General features: G+C 39.3%; 1 protein-coding gene across 2 annotated transcripts in view; it reads left to right on the top strand.

Annotated features, from left to right (window-relative positions):
• The window catches only part of VPS13C (vacuolar protein sorting 13 homolog C), a 352,171-nt gene that overhangs the window by 266,575 nt on the left and 63,342 nt on the right, over positions 1-22,254 (top strand). For both annotated transcript variants that reach the window (XM_089671418.1, XM_089671417.1), the window contains 10 exons: positions 490-631; positions 2,518-2,652; positions 8,738-8,819; positions 10,047-10,116; positions 13,952-14,063; positions 16,172-16,285; positions 18,694-18,833; positions 18,967-19,048; positions 19,381-19,494; positions 19,731-19,806. In XM_089671418.1, the coding sequence (XP_089527544.1) occupies positions 490-631; positions 2,518-2,652; positions 8,738-8,819; positions 10,047-10,116; positions 13,952-14,063; positions 16,172-16,285; positions 18,694-18,833; positions 18,967-19,048; positions 19,381-19,494; positions 19,731-19,806 (1,067 nt within the window). The remainder of the gene's footprint in view (positions 1-489; positions 632-2,517; positions 2,653-8,737; positions 8,820-10,046; positions 10,117-13,951; positions 14,064-16,171; positions 16,286-18,693; positions 18,834-18,966; positions 19,049-19,380; positions 19,495-19,730; positions 19,807-22,254) is intronic.

The following is a 22,254-nucleotide window of genomic DNA, read 5'->3' as shown; positions in this document are numbered from 1 at the left end:
ATATATATATATATATATATATATATATATATATATATACATACAGTATCTCACAGGAGTACACCCCTCACATTTTTATAAATATTTTATTGTATCTTTTCATGTGACAACACTGAAGTAATTACACTTTATATACATATATATAATTTTTTTTAGATTATTTATATACTATGTTAATATTCCATCAACACTGTTAAACAGACTTATGGGTTCTCTCGTCTACATCAAAGAAAGCACAATTCTAAGAAAAAAAGTCCTAATTTTCACCAAAGCCTTTAAGTACGCCGGCGATAATAGTAGAACAAATTGTGAATATCTGTTTTTTGTTTTTTTTTTTAATTTTGAAAATGGTAATTTTAGAGCAACTTAAACTATACAGTCATACAGATAAAAAAAAGGAGTGCATTATGATTGCTATAAATTGTCTGCATGCACATTGGTATGTTACAGACAATTTTGTTTGTTGCTTATGCTTGCTTTGGTTTGCAGCTCAGGCATCATCTGGGAGCACATGCCAAAACAGAAGTGGAAGCCTTTTAGTCAGAAGCGAATCCTACAACTTGAACAAGCCTATGAGAAATACCTTACAGGGGAGAAAAGCAGATATAATAAAATTGACAATAATTTTGAGGTGAGTCTAACGTTATTATAGCGTAATGCACATAGGTTATATTTCCATCAGTTTATTTCTGTTGGTTGTCTGCAAAAGAAGTGTGCAAGAAAATACCTACTGATAGTTCGATTAACAGCGTCTCCCAAAATAGGATATGTAAAAGTAGGTAGGATTCATTGGGGTTCCCTGTGATCCTCCTAGACTTAATGACATCATTGACAGTGTTATTAAACAAATGCTCCAAAACAATAATACCCAATTTTGCGTAAGGTGAATCCACTACCAATATATAGTCCACTATAAATCTTATGCAAAAAAATGTCCCATATTCTTCCAACGATATTCCAAAACACAGTCCACCTCAAAAAAAAGAAAACTCATATAGTGCATTATCCTTTATAAAATTATATATTTAAACTTTATTTGTGCTTCCTATAGTGAAAATACGTGAAAAAATAGTGAAAAAACGTGAACCACACGTGATCCGTGAAAAACCACTTCAGTGTACACAGCACTCTTACAGTGCCATATCACAGAAAATCCAAAACTAAAAATGTGTACACTTCTAGATGCAGTAAGGGTACCCTTACCAACTTTCCCAATATAATAGGCTTTGTAACAATCCAGGAACTTTTTCAGGCTGATCAACTCAGGAACCTCTGCTGTATCCCGCAGCCACCCCACTCTCTGGATTCCTCAGACACTCTGCTCACAGTGTCACCAAAAAAACATAGAGGACATAGTGTGATACCGCCAATAAAATGAATAATAAACACTTTATTTGTAACTGCTCACATTGCCAAAGTTTAAACAACGCATTAGAGGGAGTTCAGAAGGTGTAAGGATCTCACAGACATCCAGGGAGACACGTCCCGTCGCTCCTGCTCGATCTCTCCCTTATCTAAAATGGCCGCCAGGTAACTTCTGGTTTCCGGGAAAACGTCTTAACGTCACTCCCGGATCACATGTGGTTCACGTTTTTTCACTATTTTTTCACGTATTTTCACTATAGGAAGCACAAATAAAGTTTAAATATATAATTTTATAAAGGATAATGCACTATATGAGTTTTCTTTTTTTTGAGGTGGACTGTGTTTTGGAATATCGTTGGAAGAATATGGGACATTTTTTTGCATAAGATTTATAGTGGACTATATATTGGTAGTGGATTCACCTTACGCAAAATTGGGTATTATTGTTTTGGAGCATTTGTTTAATAACACTGTCACGTATATAGTTTGGTACACTTTCAGGGGAAGGTGTTGATTGTGTTATAGGGTAATCATATTAGGAAGGAGGTGGTTGATGTTTAATTAATGACATCATTGCCCCAAAGAATATATCTTTGTGTTCACCTTAAACTGAGGTAGTGGCAAGTTGAGCCATGAAACTTTTTGTTCAAGTAAAGCTGATCACTCCTACCTACTTTCACACATCCTATTCCAGGCACCTATGCAGATCAAACTACAAACAATTTTTTGGGGGTTTTTTTGCATACTTTTGTTGTACACAACCAACTTCTTGCATTCACCCGAGATTCCCAGAGAGGCCCCAGGATGGGAACACCTGAGGCTTACAGAGCAACGTGCTTTCTCCACCCACACACTCAAAAGGTTGCTTGTTTTCCCATTCTTTTGAGTGACCGCAGCCTCAACAGCTATAAGTTATTTATTTATTTTTATTCTTTCCACTGTTGAATCGATTTTTTTTTTTTTATGAAATATCATACCACTTATTAAGAAATTTACTTCATTACAAAGGCTTTCCCATCTCCCTTTTTTTTCTGTTGGACACCCCAACCTTCACCTGAGGTCAGCTTCTTTGCGACTGCACGTTTTTGGGCCTTGCTTGACTACCACACCACAACCTCTAATCATTTTTTTCTACTTTTCTTGCATCTTAAGGTCAGTTTCAGTACTATGGATATGTGTTTGCCATCAAAGTGCAAGATAAGGAGAAGTTTCCGATCTGGAATTCATATAGAATTCAAGCAATCTCCACACCAAAGAAGTTTACGAGCCCAACTATACTGGCTTCAGGTACCAGATTTTACATACTTCCCTGGAAACCAAACGTAACAAAATTTCTCTAAAAGAAGGGGCTTTTATTAAAAGTTTAAAGGATAAGTTCACCTTTTGTAACCACCTTTCACCCCCGCCCTATAGTACAATGGTGGGCTCAAGGTGGTTCTCTTGTTCTGATAGGACGTCCTACCAGTCTCACTGCGCATGCGCAGCTCAGGGAGTGTGCAACGCAGCGATCGCCGGTGCACAGCGGATCACGGAAAGAGCCGAAGATGTCGGCTCGGTCATGTGATCAGCTGTGTCCAATCACAGCTGATCACATGTAAACACGGAAATGCCGGTTATCGGCATTTCTCTCCTCTCGAGCTGTCACGCTGACAGCTCGAGAGGAGAGCCGGTAATCGGCTTTCCGCGGAGGGGACATGTACACTGATCATCAGGGCACTGATGATCAGTGTGCGCCCAGAAGTGCCACCTGTTAGTGCCCATCAATGCCACATATCAGTGCCCATCTGAGCTGCCTTTCATTGTCACCCATCCATGCCAGTCAGTGCCACCTATAAATGCGCGTCAGTGCCGCCTATCAGTGCCAGTCAGTGCCATATATCAGTGTCATGTATCAGTGCTGCCTTTCAGTGCCCATCAGTGATGCCTGTCAATGTCCATCAGTGCAACCTACTAGTGCCTCCTCATCAGTGTCCATCAGTGCAGGCTATCAGTGCCCATCACTGCAGCCTCATTAGCGCACATCAGTGAAGGAGAAAAATCACTTATTTACAAAATTGTATAACAAAAACTAAGAAAAAATGGGGGTTTTTTTTCAAAATTTTCAGTGGTTTTTGGTTTGTTTAGGAAAAAATAAAAATCCCAGAGGTGATTAAATACCACCAAAAGAAAGCTCTGTCTCAAAAAAATGATAAAAATTTCATAGAGGTACAGTGTTGCATGACTGTGCAATTGTCATTCAAAGTGTGACAGCGCTGAAAGCTGGAAATTGGCCTGGGCAGGAAGGGGGTATAAGTGCCCTGTAGGCTAGTGGTTAAACAGGTTACATGTTACGGCCATCCACTGTCACCCCTCTGTCCAAGGTTTTGCTCACCACTTCATAAAAAGAAATCAGATTTCTTTGACAACTTCTGTCTTTCATGAATCCATGCTGTTGCTTAAAATATTTTTTTTCCAGCAAGAACTCATCTATGTGGTTTTTTTTTTTTAATCTCTCCAGTATCTTCCCAACTATAGAAGTTAAACTAACAGGTCTATAATTACTTGGTACAGATTTTGACCCCTTTTTAAATGTAGGCACCACATTGGCCTTACGACTATCCAGTGGTACTATGCCAGTCATTAAAGATTCCCTAAAAATTAGAAACAATGGCTTTGAAATGACAGAGCTCAATTCATTAAGGACCCGTGGGTGTATGCTGTCCAGTCCAGGTGCTTTATCCACCTTTAGGCTGTCTAAATATTTTTGGATCATATTAATTGTGAGCCAATGTGGATCATTTGGAGCTGTGTCAATACCATGCCCATTATGGACAAGAGCTCCCCCATGCTCCTTTTGTATACACAGAGCTGAAGAAGGTATTTAATAAATTTGCCTTCTTTGTCCCCAGTCACCCACTCTAGATTGTGTAAAGGGCTTACATGCTCAGACCAGAACTTTTTACTATTAATATATTTGAAGAATTTTTGTAGGTTGGTCCTGCTATCTTTTGCAATCTGTAATTCGTTTTCAATTTTTGCGACCTTTATTTCCTTTTGCATATTCTGTTATATTCTTTGTAATGTTTAAACGATGATAGCATTCCTTCATTTTTATATTTAATAAAAGCTCTTTTCTTATTATTTATAGCTTTTTAACTTTGGCCGTAAGCCACATCGGTTTGATTTTTATCCTTTTAAACTTGTTGCCCATGGGAATATACTTTGCAGTGTGTTCACATACAGTGTTTTTGAAGAACTCCTATTTCTATGTTGTTTTACTTGTGCTAAAAGACAGTATTTATGGTTCTACATTTTGCACAGCACTTTGTAAGCTCTTATGGGCAGGGCCCTTCTAACCCTCTTGTAGTCTACAAGGCATCACAACTTAACTCTCACAGTGTACAGCTGGGAACAAAATAAGGCTAATATTAACCAGGCAACACATTTTACAAGGTACAACAAATCTCACCACCCTACCCAACCACCCCATCAAACTGTTGTTAGGTGCAAGATTCTCAAACTGGGTACAAAAAAAACACAACAACATGGCACCAACGCCCACCAGTTCTCACAACAGACATAATTCTGATTATGGTAAGCAGGAGGCTGCATTTCTGTCTACATGATTAAGCAAATTATATCAGTTAGGAATTTTAGGAGTAGAACAATTGAAATATGTTAGTAACAAGGGTTAGCAGACTCTCACAAACCATAAACGCATAGTCAGACTGGATACACAAAAAATTGAAGCTATGCCCACAAAAACCCACTTTTGAGAGACAAATGCACAATTACAGCAAACACACAAATCAAACATGGAGTGTTGGTCATCATGCACAATATCGCCAGGATTGACAGCAAAAAAATCTATCCTCCTCTCAGGCCACACAAACTCCTACTATTTCAGACCTTTATATAACATAGGTTGTATTGTATGCACACCCAATGAAGGACACGCCCATTCAATCTGTCTCTTCATGTATGCTTCAAGTGATTGCACCTGAGTAACAGGCAAATACTCCTCCCAAATGTGTTAGCCCTATGTGTATCAATTCACAGACTACAGGCCAAAGATCTAAGTCCATCAGCATGCAAAGAAAGAAAGCAACAGTTATCTAAGCATATGTACCTGTGCAGTGTAACAGAAAATGTGAAATGTGCAAGTCCCTGGGCATGCTCCGTGCTAAAAAAAAAAAAATTAAAATTAAAAAAAAAAAAAACCAGTTGTAAGTCCTTGGGCATTTGGAGGGTACAGAGAAGGCAATCTCATATTTGTGATGACAGCTTCACCAAAATTGCTGACAAGCACATTCGTCATCCAAAACACATGTCCAGTATTTCGCATCTATTCCAATGGCTCTTGTTCACCCCAGTGTGTTCTTGTGCAACCCACCAAATTAGAACATGATGGATGTGTTCTGCATGGACCTACATTGGGACATGGCCTAGAACCTCCTAAACGCACTGACATGTATTACTGCCTGCAAATTTTGTGGGTTGTTAGGAGACGGCATCTGCTGGCATTATACAACCAGAGACTCATCCCCAGTGACAGCAGAATGAAAACAGCATAACCAACATGTACCAAAGAGCATGGACCCTTCAGTCTGTCACAGATCTGGTGGGGAACCCCATGGCCAAAAAAAAAAAATGTGGCTTCCCCCCCCCAAAATCACTAACACACCCTTATCTGAGCATACAGTCCTACAGGCCAGGAAAGGGGGTGGAGGTGTGAGCCCACGCACATTTTATTTGTAATGTCAGCTCTTTTGCTTCCATTACGTGAAACCTAAAATGTACCAGATTGCAAAAAAACACATAAAAACATGCATTAGTTTTAGTTCAGGTACATATATAGCGCTGTCAATTTACACAGCACTTTACATACATATTGTACATTCACATCAGGCCCTGCCTTTAATGAGCGTACATTGTAAAGTCCCTAACTCACATTCTTATAATGGGGACAATTTAGACAGGAGCCAAAACAAATACCAGCCTGTCTTTGAAGCATGAGAGGAAACCCACACAGGCAGAACATGCAAACTCCATGCAGGTAGTGCCATGGTTGGGATTTGAACCAGCAACCCTAGTGCTGCTAGGCAGCAGTACTAACAATAAGCCACTGTGCTGTCACTTGCCTGTCACTTGCCTGTGGTGTGACAGTCCTAAGTCCTTGGGCATGCTCAGTGTAACAAACAAACATATTTCAAAAGGAATACAAATGTGGTGCTGAATAAGCATAATTCACAAGGCTGCTTATCATTCACGAGTGAAAACATTTGGCAAGATTTGCAATGATGGTGGAACCCTCCTACATATAACTACTTCTATTTGGACATTTACATATAGGTGGTGGACATCCATACAGTTATATGTTTATTTATTTTATGAATTGATATTTTTCTTTATTGGTGTGTCACTGTGGAACAGTGGTGTCACCCTCTGAATTTTTTGTCATCATTTTTATGTGTATTTATGATGTTGGGACACATCACATTTTTTGGAATACTTTTATGATCCTTTGTATTGGGATACATATAGCCAACACACATTGAATTTAGTAACACAGCACAACATTTGTATTCCTTTTAATTTTGCTTCAGCACTGGTATTGTGTGGTTCATGAATACAGCTGTGGGAGTTTGGATTTAGATTTTTGTTAGATGTTGGACACCAAGTGCAGTTTTTTTATCATTTAATTAATATATTTCAAAAGTCTTAAGTCCCTGGACATGATCAATACACATGGCAGTACATACATAAGTGTATATATACTGCAGAGAATAAATGCTCAAAAAAGGAATAAAACACGGCACTATCATTATTTTAAAAAACAAGAAAAAAAGGATATTGTATAAGAAGCAAAAAAAAAAGTTCTTAGAATATCTATTTTGGTGTTTCTGTGCATAGTAACAGTTCTATAGTTAAAAGTATTGATGTATACTGTTAAATAAATATATATATATTCGTCTTTTTAATAAACATGCTTTAACAGAAACAGGTTCACTCTCTTTCAGAAACAGGTTCACTCTCCATTGACATTTCCAGGCTTGCCAACAAAGGCATTTACTATAGCACTTTAAAAAAACAACCGAGTGAAGGCAGTTTTCCTGGTCTGGGAATGCTTCGTCATGTTTGGATTTTTTTAAATATATCACTTTATACAGACAAATCTAGAATTCTTTTAAAGCAGTTATTCTTAAAAATGTCCTTCATATGTATAGGAAGTATACAGTGCTTGAGATCATGTCATTAAAAAGATTTTTCCCTGTTGTTCACCTGGTTCCAAGAGGTGAACTCATTTAGACAGTTGCTGAGATTTGTGACCATTAGTAAATGCCAAATTGTGACTATTTCTGCTCTGAGTGCTTTAGTAAATCTCCTCTCCTCCTAAAAGTAGTCGGTCATGCAAGGAACTGCGTCTATTTGCAGACAACTTGCTTTAGTAAATAAACCCCAATGAGTACAAAACATCTAGTCTTTTAAGTGAATCCAGCATGTTTTTTTACAGAATTTACTATTTTAACCCCTTCGCGCTGGCGCCTCCCAGCCCTTTTAAGGGTTTCAGAAGCTGGGAGGCGGAGCGGGGTTTAGAATCATGTGACCTCTGTGACACGCCGTCACGGCGGTCACATGATCGGGAAAGGTCCCAATCGAAAGAGGAGATGAGGACCTTTCCGTGAGCACTCGACATGTGTGCTGGGTGTGCGCTCTCAGCACATATGTTTTTTTTTTTAATATAACGCAAATGTGCGGCCACTCGGCGTCTAGGCCCAGACGCCGGGAGGCCGCACATTTGCGTTCGGCCGGCGTGAAGAGGTTAAATTGATATAAACTCATATCTGGATGCTGTTGCTAGGTATAAATCAGTTGTACCTATTATTCATAATTGATTGAAAGCTTATATTAATTTTTATTAAACCATTGGCTTTTTGAATATTTATATGCTCAGCTTCATTATAGAATAGTTCCAGTATGAACACAATATTTAAAAAAAAAAAAGGAAAAGTAATTGTTTAACATGAACATGTAAAAATTATTTTATTCCATCCTTCCCCACGTGGGATTGTCTGACCTAAGAAATTGAAAGCAAGATGCAAAATTGCACACATTCCACACAACTTCTGTCAAAACATGTTATCCAGTTCTCTCACTAAGATCAAAAGCTAATTCAAAGGTAGAGTAATTGAAAGCTTAATTTTGAACAATGATCCTTAGCAAATAGATAATATTTTATTAGCCTAAGATAAATGGGTAAAAACTAGATGATATTTCTCTTTGCACTCTATTTAATAAAGCTTTTACTTTACAGATGGTTGGTAGGAAATGATGAACAAGTTGCTACGATAATGAGAATTTATAGAACTTACTGTTGTGTTTGCTTTGTTAGGTTGATAACCAGCTTCCTGGTTCAATGTTCCCAGCAGTCTTTCATCCAGTTGCACCCCCAAAATCCATTGCGCTGGACTCTGGTATAAACCTATTTGTTAAATTAATTTTTATGTATATTATATTTATGCTTTCTCTTATGGATCTGTACCATTGTAATGCAACCATTATTATTTAAAATTATGTTAAAATGTATGTGTTAAGTTAGACTCCTGACAAAATAACATTGTTCTTTTTTTATCTTTATTCTGTTTTAATAATTTTCCAAATATTTTAGTACAAAAGAACAATATTCATGACGAAACAAGTACACATAGATCAGAGGAAAGCAAGTACTTCCATACCCATAAAAATGAGTAGTGCATATCATGGCTACGGAAAGCTTTCTTTTTTTTTTTTTTTTAAATTAAAAAAAAAAAAGTTCTAAAAAATTTTCAAACAATAGCCTTGAGGTTATGCAAACAATTTCTTGAGTTCTGAAAAATCTCAATCTCTTTGAATCAGAGCTTTGGGAAAATGATTTTCTTTTAACAAAATATCTACATAGAGTGAACAAAATTGTGGATTGCTTAACTCTTCTGGAAACTCAGTTGTGTATATAAGAGTTGCCACACCCAAACAAAATTGGTAAGGAAAGAATGGAATAAGGAAATAGAGCAAAGAAAGAAGAAATGAGAGGAAAAGTGAAGCAGAAATAAACAGGATAGCGAAAACCTGAAAGGTAATGGCCACTACCCAGTTTTCTGAAGCTACAGAGAGCATGTGACAAAACGAAAGCATAGAATTGCCATGTGCTGTGCATAAAATGGTGGTCAAATGTTAAGGGGGAAGAAAAAGGGGCTTCCATTATATATAACCATTTCAATGTTTTTTCTCTGTGTTGGTAGAGAGACTAATTTTCATGAAGCTCATTTCCTTGGTGAAAGAGGGATCTGCTAAGGTCTTTTTGCATGTGCTATTCGTGTTCATGTGAGAGTAGACAATTTAGAATACTGGTTAGTGGATGTCGTCAGGTTTGCACCAAAGATTTGCAACTATATTCCTCTTGTATCTTACTAGTTATAGACTCCTACATGGTAAATGTATAAGGTTACCCAAGTCTTGTCCACATTTTCAAAAATATAAACAAATATTTGAGTTTTTGACTAAGGTATTCCTAAATGATTAGCCTAGTTTTTTTTATCAAGAACACAACACAATGGAGTAAGCAGTTCATGCAATTAATAATGTTTTGTTAAGATAAGGAAAACAAATTTCCTGACTTTTTTGGTCTTTTTACTTTGTAACTAATTTTTTTTGTCTCTTTTTAGAACCTAAGCCTTTCATTGATATTAGCATTATTACCAGGTTTAATGAATTCAGCAAAGTCAAGCAGTTTAAGTAAGTAATTTATTTTTCAGGGTATAAAAAAATCTGATTTTATGAACATAGTGAAAAGTATACTTTATGGCGCAGCTCCAAGCTATGGATGGAAGGAAAAGGATCACCCCACCGGCAAGCGAGAAGAGGGGAGCATGAGTGTGAGTGATTCCAGTGTCAGCCAATACCAGTGAAAGGACGAATGCTGCTCAACCGACCCCCAGGAGTCCAATGTTGAGGAATGGCTTCAGCTGCCGTACTGGCCACGCCTCTGATGCATTTCACCCTGCCCACCGGGGGCTTGGTCACAGAGGTGACCAAGCCCCCCCCCCCCGGTGGGTGGGGCAAAATGCATCAGAGGGCGCGGCCAGTACGGTGGCTGGGGGCATTCCTTAATAGTAGATTTCTCTAGTCAGTTGAGCAGCGTCCATCCTTTCACTGGATTTTATAAACAAACACTATAGATAAATTAGGAAAAATTAGGTGTGTTTGCATTCTCCCAGTTGTTTAAAAGCAGAATATTGCTGTAACAGCACCATGGCCACCATCGGTGGGGAGGGGGGACTCAATCGCACGTAGGGGGCCTGGGTGTGCAGAGGGGCCTGGGCCCCAACCAAGGCCATCTTTAACATGGGGCAAAAAGAGGTGAGCTCCGAAGAGGTGAGCAGCAGCTGGCCCCTTTCGCTCTCCCAGTTCTCTCTGTCCATGGAGAATATGGGACACGGTGCACAGCAGAGACTGCGGACAGGGCTAGGAGTCTCTCTCTCATCCTCCACCCCCTCACCTCTCTCTCTCATCCTCCACCCCCTCACCTCTCTCTCTCATCCTCCACCCCCTCACCTCTCTCTCTCATCCTCCACCCCCTCACCTCTCTCTCTCATCCTCCACCCCCTCACCTCTCTCTCTCATCCTCCACCCCCTCACCTCTCTCTCTCATCCTCCACCCCCTCACCTCTCCCCCCCCCCCTCTCCCCCCCCCCAGCCCCATCACTCATCCCCCAAATTCCTTCTCTCCCCCCCTCTCATGGAGGACATGGGATTAGGGAAGAGGAGGAGTTAGGACTTGGCGTGGAGGGGAGGGGGCTGGAGGAGGACATGGAGTGGAGGTAATAGAACTGGCTGGAGGAGGGGGAGGGCATAGGATGGAGGAGATGGGACTGAAGGAGGAGGACATGGAATGGAGCAGGTGGGGCTGGAAGAGGAGGACATGGGATAAATGAAATGGGACTGGAGGAGGAAGAGGACATGGGATAGGGGAGATGGGACTGGAGGAGAAAGAAGAGGATGGGATGGAGGAGATGGGACTGGAGGAAGAGTAGAGGGGACTAGAGGAGGATGGAGGGATATATTAAGTTGTAAGACTGTTAAAGTAAAAGTAGGTGCACTGAAGGACTCGGTGGGATGGTCAGTGGGCAGATTTGGTGGGACAACCAGTAGGCGGGCCCTGGGGAATGTTGGTGGTCAGGCCTGGGGGGGCCCAGGCCTAAAGCTGTGTAAGGGGACCCAAAATATCTGATGGCTGCCCTGAACAGCAGACATATCGGGAGGCTGCAGAGATTACCCTGGAACTTCTAAAAATAGAATTACTTTATCTAGGAAAACTTTGCTTTGTCCTGCCCCCGTACCTTACTCTTGATCACTGGGGTATTATTTTATTATGGATATGTGATAGTTTACATTTTTGGGGTTGTTTTCGATATGTGCAAAGAAAGAACACACAAACACTTGTAGGTATAACATTTAATCAAATAATGAAACATATAGTTAAAGAACAGAATATTAGAAAATATAACAAAAATACTTAGTTGTGCTCAAAATTTTCATACCCTAGCAGAAAGCATGAAATGTTGGCATTGCTATTGAAAATATGACTGAACATGCCATAACTGAAGCAATTTATTATCATATAATTGTTTGGCTCCTTTTTTTAATCATAATGTTAACAGAAATCACCCAAATAGCCTTGATCAAAACACTACATACCCTGGACTGTTTGGCCTTGGTACATACACACAAGTTGACACAAACAGGTTAAAATAGCAATTAAAGGTTAATTTCCCACATCTGTGACTTTTTAAATTGCTATTAGTATCTCTGTATAAATAGTCAATGAGATTGTTAGCTCTCACATGAATGCACTGAGCAGGCTAGAATTGAGCCATTGAGAGCAGAAAAAAAACTGTTAAAAGACCTGCATAACAAGGTAATGGAACTTTGTAAAGATAGAAAAGGATATAATAAGATATATGGCAGCACAGTGGCTAAATGGTTACCACTTCCGCCTGGCAGCACTAGGGTCATTGGTTCGAATGCCAGCCATGGCACCACCTGCCTGGAGTTTGCATGTTCTCCCTGTGCCTGTGTGGGTTTCCTCCGGGTACTCCGGTTTCCTCCCACACTCCAAAGACATGCTGGTAGGTTAATTGGCTTCTGTCTAAATTTTCCCTAATATGTGTATGTATGAATGTAAGTTAGGGACCTTAGATTTTACGCCCCTTGAGGGTTAGGGACTGATGTGAATGTACAATGTATATGTTGACAGCGCTATACAAGTACTTGAAATAAATAAATATCCAAAGCCATGAGTATGCTAGTCAGTACTGTTAAATTACTTATTAAGAAGTGGAAAATTAGGATCTCTTGATACCATGCCAAGTACAGGTAGAGCAAGAAAGATTACAATACAACAGTACTTGGAACAAAATTGAGTTGCATGGTCAAGTTGCCAGAAAAAATTACTCATGATGGCATGGCCAATGACCAGTTCAGACGCATGCCTAATGGCAGCTCTGTAATGAGACAGTTGCCAGGCCTAGCTCTGTTATATAGGACTTTTGTGTGAGGAATGGCCAACACCCATGGCACCAATGGCAAACAACAATATGACCTTTTAAGGACTTAGTCAGTTCTCAGTGACATTCCTTTGGTATGAGTCAGCTAAGGTAACCCAACTTTGTCCTAGTATGGCCTCCTAACCAAAGCTTGAAGGCATGCTTAAATATTGTGAGACAACTAGACAACTTAAAGGAAATATGTAATATGCAATATCACCATCAGGTGTCCATCACATTAAATATTCAAAGACAATGCATTCGACAATGAGTTAGAGGCTGCCAGCCAAGGCACAAACTTCATAGCTCAAGTCAATATTTGCATACTAGAGCACACCAGATGTTGGAGCTTCCAAGGAGTTCCAAAAGAACGCTTAAACTACTTGTAGGCATCTGAAGGTGTCTGCCACTAGATTCCAGATAAGGTTTAGTAACATTTATGTAAGGGGTAGGTTTGCTTTAAATATATTACACTGTCATATTCTGAATGTTTAGACTGCAAGAACTATCAGCATGTCAATACTGTTAAAAAGTAATTAAGAGTCAGATGCTTATAATGATACTACAACCTCAATGCATTTAGACTATTTTATATCCATGTACACATAGCATAATCAGAAGACAGCCCATGGAGGTAACAAAACACAGTATGGTATCCTAGTTACAGCAGACATACATAGTGTATTACTATCACGCATACCATTTGTTTAATGCTTCAGGCCCTGTAACTGCACCAGTTTTCACAGAGTGTCCTCTTCTAAACGTTTGTGATGCCAAAACAGTTATTGGTGCTCCCTGTCTCGCCTTGTTGAATAAATATATTTCTTAGATTTTTCAGTTTTTATAATGCTCTTTTTTTCTGTTTGTTCCTGTAAACTGTTTGAATGTCTGAGTGAAGCTGCAGTGAATGCTTTACTTGCAACATGTTTTCTCTAGTTTAGAAAAGCTCCCAGTGAAAATTTACATACAGTTGTTTTTAATAACTATTATTAGTTGTCTATATCACCTTCTTCACTTCTCTGTAGGTACTTTATGGTTCTGATCCAGTGTATGGCTTTAAAGCTTGACCAGGGTTTCCTTGCTGCGATCATAGGGATTTTCACTCCAGCCACTCCTCCAGAGGTGGAGAAGCAACGTGTAAGTTATGTGTCTTTGTGTGTGTGTGTAAGGGGGGGGGGAGGAGGAGGGGGTTTGCAAGCATAAGTCCAGTAGTAGATCAGTGGTCTCCAGACTGTGGCCTTTTGCTTGCCTTTATCCAGCGCTTGGGGCACTATTCCTTCCACTGACACCAATGATGGGACATTATTCCTCTCGCTGACACCAATGATGGGACATTATTCCTCTCACTGACACCGATGATGGGACATTATTCCTCTCAATGACACCAATGATGGGACATTATTCCTCTCACTGACACCAATGATGGGACATTATTCCTCTCACTGACACCAATGATGGGGCTTTATTCCTCTTACGGACACTATTGATGGGGCATTATTCCTTTCACTGACACCAATGATGGGGCACTATTCCTCTTATTTACACCAGCTATGGTGCACTATTCCTCTCAGTGACACTAATGGTGGGGCATTGTTACCAATGCCAGGACATCTTCTCCCAATGTCCACAGTCCAGCCTTTCTAAAGTCTGAGGGATAGTAAGCTAGCCCTTTGTTTAAATGTTTGGAGACCCCTGGTTTAGATAGATATTTTATTTTGAACCTTGTAGTAATTGGGAGCCAGTGCCAAGATAAAATAAGAGCAAGATCATTAGCAAAGCATTGCATTTGGCCATAAAGGATAAAGGTGTCTGGACCGTTTTTTTGTTACAGCTGTCAGGAACCTTGGTTTACATGTTTGTTTATTCCAGGAGAGTAACAATGATAAAGATGACATCCCTAGAGCTTTCACCTTCAAAATTAAGTCAGCATTGAAAACGTTCATATTCTGCTCTGGCAGAATCTCTTTAAAATGTACAATATGTCTATGCAAAATAAAAAATAAATACTGTGTGCAGTACAACTATGCAATACATGTACCCTTTCCCTTGTTGTATCCCTTTAAAGACCTTGTAAGTACGGGAAAAGACCAGCTGATCTGTCAGAAATGCGCTTTGCTTCTGACTTCCTGCTGTGGACAGAAAACACATGCCTTAATATGAACTGAAATCTCAATGAATGGTTTCATCCCTGCTCAGTTTTCTTCTATTAACTGCTGAATCATTCCCCCTCTCCTCCACAGATAAGGGAATAATTGTTTTGAAGTCCAAGATAAAATCTGAGAGGGCTTGAAATGACAATGGACACAAGACAGCTTTGAATTTCTGATCAATGGTTATCTTTCTGTACTTGTTGAACAGATACTGTATAACCAAAATGAATTAAATGGTACATTTAACGGCTCAGAAGGAAGCAAAAAAGGGAAGTTTATTGTTAGAGTTGACATACATTTTTTTAACATTCTTTACTTTCTAAAATATGCAATACAAAAATATACAGTTCATTGTCTTATAAGAAATCTGCATCTGCACGTTTTTTTTTTAGTATTCTTTTACTTAAGCTGTTAAGAATACTGAGCTTTATAATAATTGAGTGGTGGTGGTTAACAGAAGAAGATATTCTGTTTTTCTTAATGAAACAGATTAGCAACAGATCACACTACATCAGGTTCTGGATCACCAAAACTGGAAAACTGAAGAACAGAAACATTTCTGTTGTAATATACAAATTATGTTGTCAGAATTTACCATACTCGGCTTAAATCATTATAATTATCATTATCTGTCTCCAAACTAATAATTGCAGGTTCCTGAAAATATTGCACAAAAACGTAAGACCTTAACATAAAAAAGCCGAGTACATCCATTTGAGACAAAGTTGTATACTGTTTGCTTTTTATGCAAATGGCAAAGTTGTCACGTGAAGAGAAAGTGAAGGGCAAATCTCCCAAGCATGGATACAGTCACAATACAAGCGCTTGATTAGTAGTGCAAATGATGGAACCGATGTTGGCTACTAATTATCCATTTCCTCAGTGGAAACTTTGCCTTACTTTCCGCCATTTTCCCCCACTTCCTAACATAGACAGCCAAAAAAGAAAAAAAAACAAACTTGTAACTTTTACCCCATCTATCCATAATTAAAGCATAGGTTTTTCGTCAGAGATATACTTACTTTATGTATTCCTTACCCTTTCCTCTTGAATTGTACATTGGTAAACGTGCATTGTTTTCTTGTTTTGGTACAGACCAAGTTAATTCAGAAAGATTTAGATTCCCTGAACAGAGAGCTGATGGAATCTTCTCTGACAGACATCACCACCCTGAGCTTCTTTGAACACTTTCATATTTCTCCTGTGAAGGTACCAAAATAATGTATCCCGTGGTGAAATAAAATTTGCTGGCTTTTAAACATGTTTTAAGATGCACATGATCAAAAAATATTATATAATCTAATATACAGTTCTTGTGTTTATTTTGCTTAGTCCGTAAAAATTATTTTTTTTTGATTATTCACATGGTGTTATGTAACAGTTCATGATACATAACTGGAAAAAATTCTTATAATAATGTAACAAAATTTAATACATGGTACTTGTACATATTTGAAATCTCAAAAAAGGGGACCAATCAAGGCTTTAATTTTTATAGGTGGGCACAGCTGCTCACTTTAACAAACCAATAATGGTGTTTCTTCAGTTATATTAAACACAACTAACAAAGGAGATCAGACTGAACTATAGACGCTATGCCAGTTGCTCCAGTTATTAGTTAACTCATCTTAAATGTAAACATTTATACATACAGTGGGGAAAATAATTATTTGATCTCCTGCATATTTTGTAAGTTTGCCCACTTACAAAAAATTAAGGGTCTATAATGTTTATCATAGGTGTATTTTAAATGATACACTGAATATCAACCAAAAATCCAGAAAAAACATATGATAAAAATGTTATAAATTGATTTGCAGGTCGGTGAGTAAAATAAGTATTTGATCCCTGGCCAACCAACAATAATTCTGGCTCCCACAGATTGGCTATGTGCTCATGTGGTACACAGATTAGTCCTGCTAATTTAAGAAGATGCTACTAACGACAGCTCGTTATGTGTATAAAAGACACTTGTCCACAGAATTTATTTCCTCCATTCAAACCTCACCTTGCCATGGGCAAGACCAAAGAGCTGTCAAAGGATGTCAGGGACAAGATTGTAGACCTGCACAAGGCTGGAATGGGCAACAAGACCATCAGCAAGAAGCTTGGTGTGAAGGAGACAATTGTTGGATCAATTATTTGCAAATGGAAGAAATACAAAATATCAATCAATCTCCTTCGGTCTGGAGCTGCATGCAAGATTTCGCCTCATGGGGTAAGGATGATCATGAGAAAAGTAAGGGATCAGCCCAGAACTACACGGGAGGAGCTTGTGAATGATCTCAAGGCAGTTGGGACCACAGTCACCAAACAAACCACTGGTAACACAAGACCACCATGGATTGAAATCCTGCAGCTCCCTCAGGGTCCCCCTCCTCAAGAAGGCACATGTACAGCCCGTCTGAAGTTTGCCAATGAACATCTAAATGATTCAGAGTAAGATTGGGAGAAAGTGTTGTGGTCAGATGAGACCAAAATTTAGCTTTTTGGCATTACCTCGACTTGACCCTAAGAACACCATCCCTACAGTCAAGCATGGTGGTAGAAACATTATGCTTTGGCTCTATTTCTTTGCTTAACCTCTTCACGCCAGCTGAATGCAAATGTGCAGCCTCCCAGTGTCTGGGCCTAGACGCCGAGCGGCCGCACATTTGCGTTCTATTAAAAGAACATATGTGCTGAGAGCGCTCGCCCTGCACGCTCCCAGCACACATGTCCAGTACTCACGGAAAGGTCCCGATCTCTTCTTTCGATCGGGATCTTTCCTGATCATGTCACCGGCGTGTCATGGCGATCACATGACCCTAAACCCCGTCCCGCCTCCCGGCTTCTGAAACCCTTAAAGGGCCGGGAAGCGCCAGCATGAAGGGGTTAAGGTACAGACCAACTTTGCCGCACTGAGGGACCAATGGATGGGGCCATGTATTGTAAAATTTTGAATGAAAACATTGACGATGGGTCGTGGATGGGTTTTCCAGCATGGCAGTGACCCAAAACATACCACCAAGGCAAAAAAGGAGTGGCTCAAAAAGAAGCACATTATGGAGTGGCCTAGCAAGTCTCCAGACCTTATTCCTATAGAAAATTTTGTGGGGGGGAGCTGAAATTTTTAGTTACCAAGTGACAGCCAAGAAACCTTAAGGATTTGGAGAAGATCTGTAAAGAAGGGTGGACCAAAATCCCTCCTGAGATGTGTGAAAACCTGGTAATCAACTACAAGAAACGTCTTACCTCTGTGCTTGCCAACAAGGGTTTTTCCACCAAGTACAAAGTCATGTTTTGCTTGTGGATCAAATACGTATTTTACTCACTGAACTGCAACTCAATTTATAACATGTGTATCGTGTTTTTTTTTTTTTGGATTTTTGGTTGACATTCTGTCTCTATCATTTAAAATACACCTATGATAAAAAATTAAAGACCCTTTATTTCTTTGTAAGTGGGCAAATGTCCAAAGTCTGCAGGGGATCAAATCATCATTTTCCCCACTGTACACAGGTTTTTTGTTTTTTTTTTCTGTCCTACCATGTGCTTGGTAAACTACTAGAGCTAACACAAAAATTACATGCATCTGTCACATGACGTTGGAGTTATTCTTTGCTTTTCATCTCTAGTTACACCTCAGTCTCTCGTTGGGAGCAGGAGGAGAAGAATCAAACAAGGAGGAACGTGAAATTGTTGCCATCAGCTCTATCAATCTCCTCCTCAAAAGCATTGGAGCCACTCTCACAGATGTCGATGATCTCGTTTTCAAGTAAGCTTACTTTTGATGCTCCAAATGATATATCCTCCTTATATCACTTGATATCACTTCCTTCATCATATATAGGTTATTCATTAGAACCTAAAGAACTCATGACAGGGTTGTTTTATATTCTTGTTTACAGGTTGGATTGTTTTGAAGTGAAGTACCAGTTCTACAAGCAGGAACAACTGAGGCATCTTGTTGTCAGGCATTACAGCGAGCAGGTAATCTGTGAAGTTTGCTGTCTTTTAATATTTCTCCAAAATGATTTGCTCCACTGGCTCTACTATAAATTTAAAACTGTATATTTACAGAGACTGTCTCTAAGGAAGTATTTTCCCAGCGGTGATGGCCTTACAAAACAATCTCTCTTGAAATCTGGTTGTTCTATTTATTTATATGGAATCTGTTAAATAAACCCAGTATATTTAAATTTAGCACAGCAAGTGTAACATTTATTTATCTAGTTGAACATGAGGCTTCAAATGCAAGTCTATTCACCTGTGAAGTGTATATGTTCTAATGTCTCTGGGTATTGCATTCTGATCCTTTGTAGTTCTTGAAGCAACTGTATGTCCTTGTCCTGGGCTTGGATGTGTTAGGAAACCCTTTTGGCTTGATAAGAGGGCTCTCAGAAGGTGTGGAGGCTTTTTTTTATGAGCCCTTTCAGGTACGTTTAATAAGCCTACTATGTATACTATCCACATGCTGGAAACATTTAATATGTTGTGTTTTTTAGGCTCATATGTTTTTTCTGGTAACAGAAGTACAATACATGCATGTTTCTGCTTACAAATGCTTTGCATGTCATGTTCCAGCACTATATTAAGCCCTCTATTGCATTATAGTCAATATGTTTAGCCTGATCTACCACATTTACTGCTCTATTCTTGCCATTGATTATAGGGAGCAGTACAGGGCCCAGAAGAGTTTGCAGAAGGCTTTGCCATTGGTGTGAGAAGTCTGCTTGGACACACTGTTGGTAAGCTCCATTTTATTTCTTGTGTAAATGTGTGGACAAATATTTTATGTAATAAGAATTCACTGCTGTCTGAGAAGGGGTTGTATTTTTGTAGCTGGAAGAAAGACCTAGTTGTCTTGAGACTGTTTGTTTTTTTTTAGAGTAGGCAAAAACTAAAACACTGGTCAGGTATTTATTCTGTTGTGGCTCCACTGGCTAAAGTCCTACGTAAACGTGTAACTGAAAATAATGTACAGTAATTTAGCAAACTCTGACGTATGTATTTGCTAAATTTTGCAAAGTGCTTTTTTCTCTAAAAACAGTGATTCTCAAAGGGGTCAAATCAATACAGGTTGTTTATTTAAGGGATTTAATTTTTTAACGTAACCGCTTGCCCACTGCAGTTTTACTGCTATAGTGTGGGCCGGCTGTGCAGAATCACATATATATATATATATATATATATATATATATATATATATATGTACGTGATTGTTTATTTCTTGGTAGGGGGAGCACATGCCCACCCACCCGGCTGTACTCTCACTGTCTCCCTTTTAAGCCATTCAGTGGATCCTGGCCAGTGATTCATGATTTTCATATAAACCAAATAATATACACTTATTGGGTTTTTTTTTTTTACCGAAGTCATGTAGTCGAATACATTTTGTCATAAATTTACAGTGAGGAACAGAAGTGTTTGAACACCCTGCGATTTTGCAAGTTCTCCCACTTAGAAATCATGGAGGGGTCTGAAATTCACATTGTAGGTGCATTCCCACTCTGAGAGACAGAATTTAAAAAAAAATTCAGGAAATCACATTGTATGATTTTTAAAGAATTTGTCTTGCACTGCTGAACATAAGTATTTGAACACCTGAGAAAATCAGTGTTAATATTTGGTACAGAAGCCTTTGTTTGCAATTACAGAAGTCAAACATTCTTGACCAGGTTTGCACACACTGCAACAGGGATTTTGGCCCACTCCTCCACACAGATCTCCTCTAGATCTGTCAGGTTTTGGGGCTGTCGCTGAGCAACATGGAGTTTCAGCTCCCTCCAAAGATGTTCTATTGGATTTAGGTCTGGAGACTGGCTAGGCCACTCCAGAACCTTGATATGCTTCTTACGGAGCCACTCCTTGGTTATCCTGGCTGTGTGCTTCGGGTCGTTGTCATGTTGGAAGACCCAGCCACAACCCATCTTCAATGCTCTGACTGAGGGAAGGAGGTTGTTGCTCAAAATCTCACAATAAATGGCCCCATTCATCCTCTCCTTAATACAGTGCAGTCATCCTGTCCCCAGCACAGAAAAGCACCCCCAAAGCATGATGTTACCACCCCCATGCTTCACAGTAGGGATGGTGTTCTTGGGATGCAACTCATTCTTCTTTTCCTCCAAACACGACAAGTGAAGTTTAGACCAAAAAGTTCTACTTTGGTTTCATCTGACCACATGACTCTCTCCCATGCCTCCTCTGGATCATCCAGATGGTCATTGGCAAACTTCAGACAGGCCTGGACATGTGATGACTTGAGCAGGGGAACCTTCCGTGCAATGCATGATTTGAAACCATAACAGCGTAGTGTTTTACCGACAGTGACCTTTGAAACTGTGGTCCCAACTCTCTGCATGTCATTGACCAGCTCCTCCCTTGTAGTTCTGGGCTGATTCCACACCTTTCTTATCAGTGATACCCCACGAGGTGAGATCTTGCATGGAGCCCCAGTCCAAGGGAGAGCGACAGTCGTCTTTAGCCTCTTCCATTTTCTAACAGTTGCTCCAACAGTTGATCTATTTTCACCAAGCTGCTTGGCAATTGACCCGTAGCCCTTTCCAGCCTTGTGGAGGTCCACAATTTTGTCTCTGGTGTCTTTTGGTCTTGCCCATGGTAGTAGTTGGCGTCTGACATACTGTAGGGTGGACAGGTGTCTTTAAGAGCTCAGACAGATGCTACTAAGTTAGATTGAGTGGAGTAAAGATGGACTTTTTAAAGGCACAGTAATAGGTCTTTTGAGAGCCAGAATTCTTGCTGTTTCTTAGGTGTTCAAATACTTATGCTCAGCAGTGCAAGACAAATAAATTCTTTAAAAATCATACAATGTGATTTCCTGAATTTTTTTTTTAATTCTGTCTCTCAGAGTGGGAATGCACCTACAATGTGAATTTCAGACCCCTCCATGATTTCTAAGTGGGAGACCTTGCAAAATCGCAGGGTGTTCAAATACGTCTGTTCCTCACTGTATGAAGAAATGTTATTATATTTTTATTGGATATGTTTAATAGCAAAAAGTAAAAAAATATTGTTTTGGTTTTTTTCAAAATTTTCGGTCTTTTTTTTGTCTATATAGGAAAAAATAAAAATCCCAGTGGTGATCAAATACCACCAAAAGAAATCTCCATTTGTGTGAAAACAAATGTTTTAAAGTTCATTTGTGCACAGTGTTTCATGACCGTGCAATTGTAAGT

This window comes from Staurois parvus, unplaced genomic scaffold, assembly GCF_062004578.1.
Source record: "Staurois parvus isolate SC_StPar_1 unplaced genomic scaffold, SC_StPar_1.0 ptg000105l, whole genome shotgun sequence".
Lineage (NCBI taxonomy): Eukaryota > Metazoa > Chordata > Amphibia > Anura > Ranidae > Staurois > Staurois parvus.
Note: the sequence above shows the minus strand (reverse complement) of the source record. Positions and strands in the feature narration are given on the sequence as shown.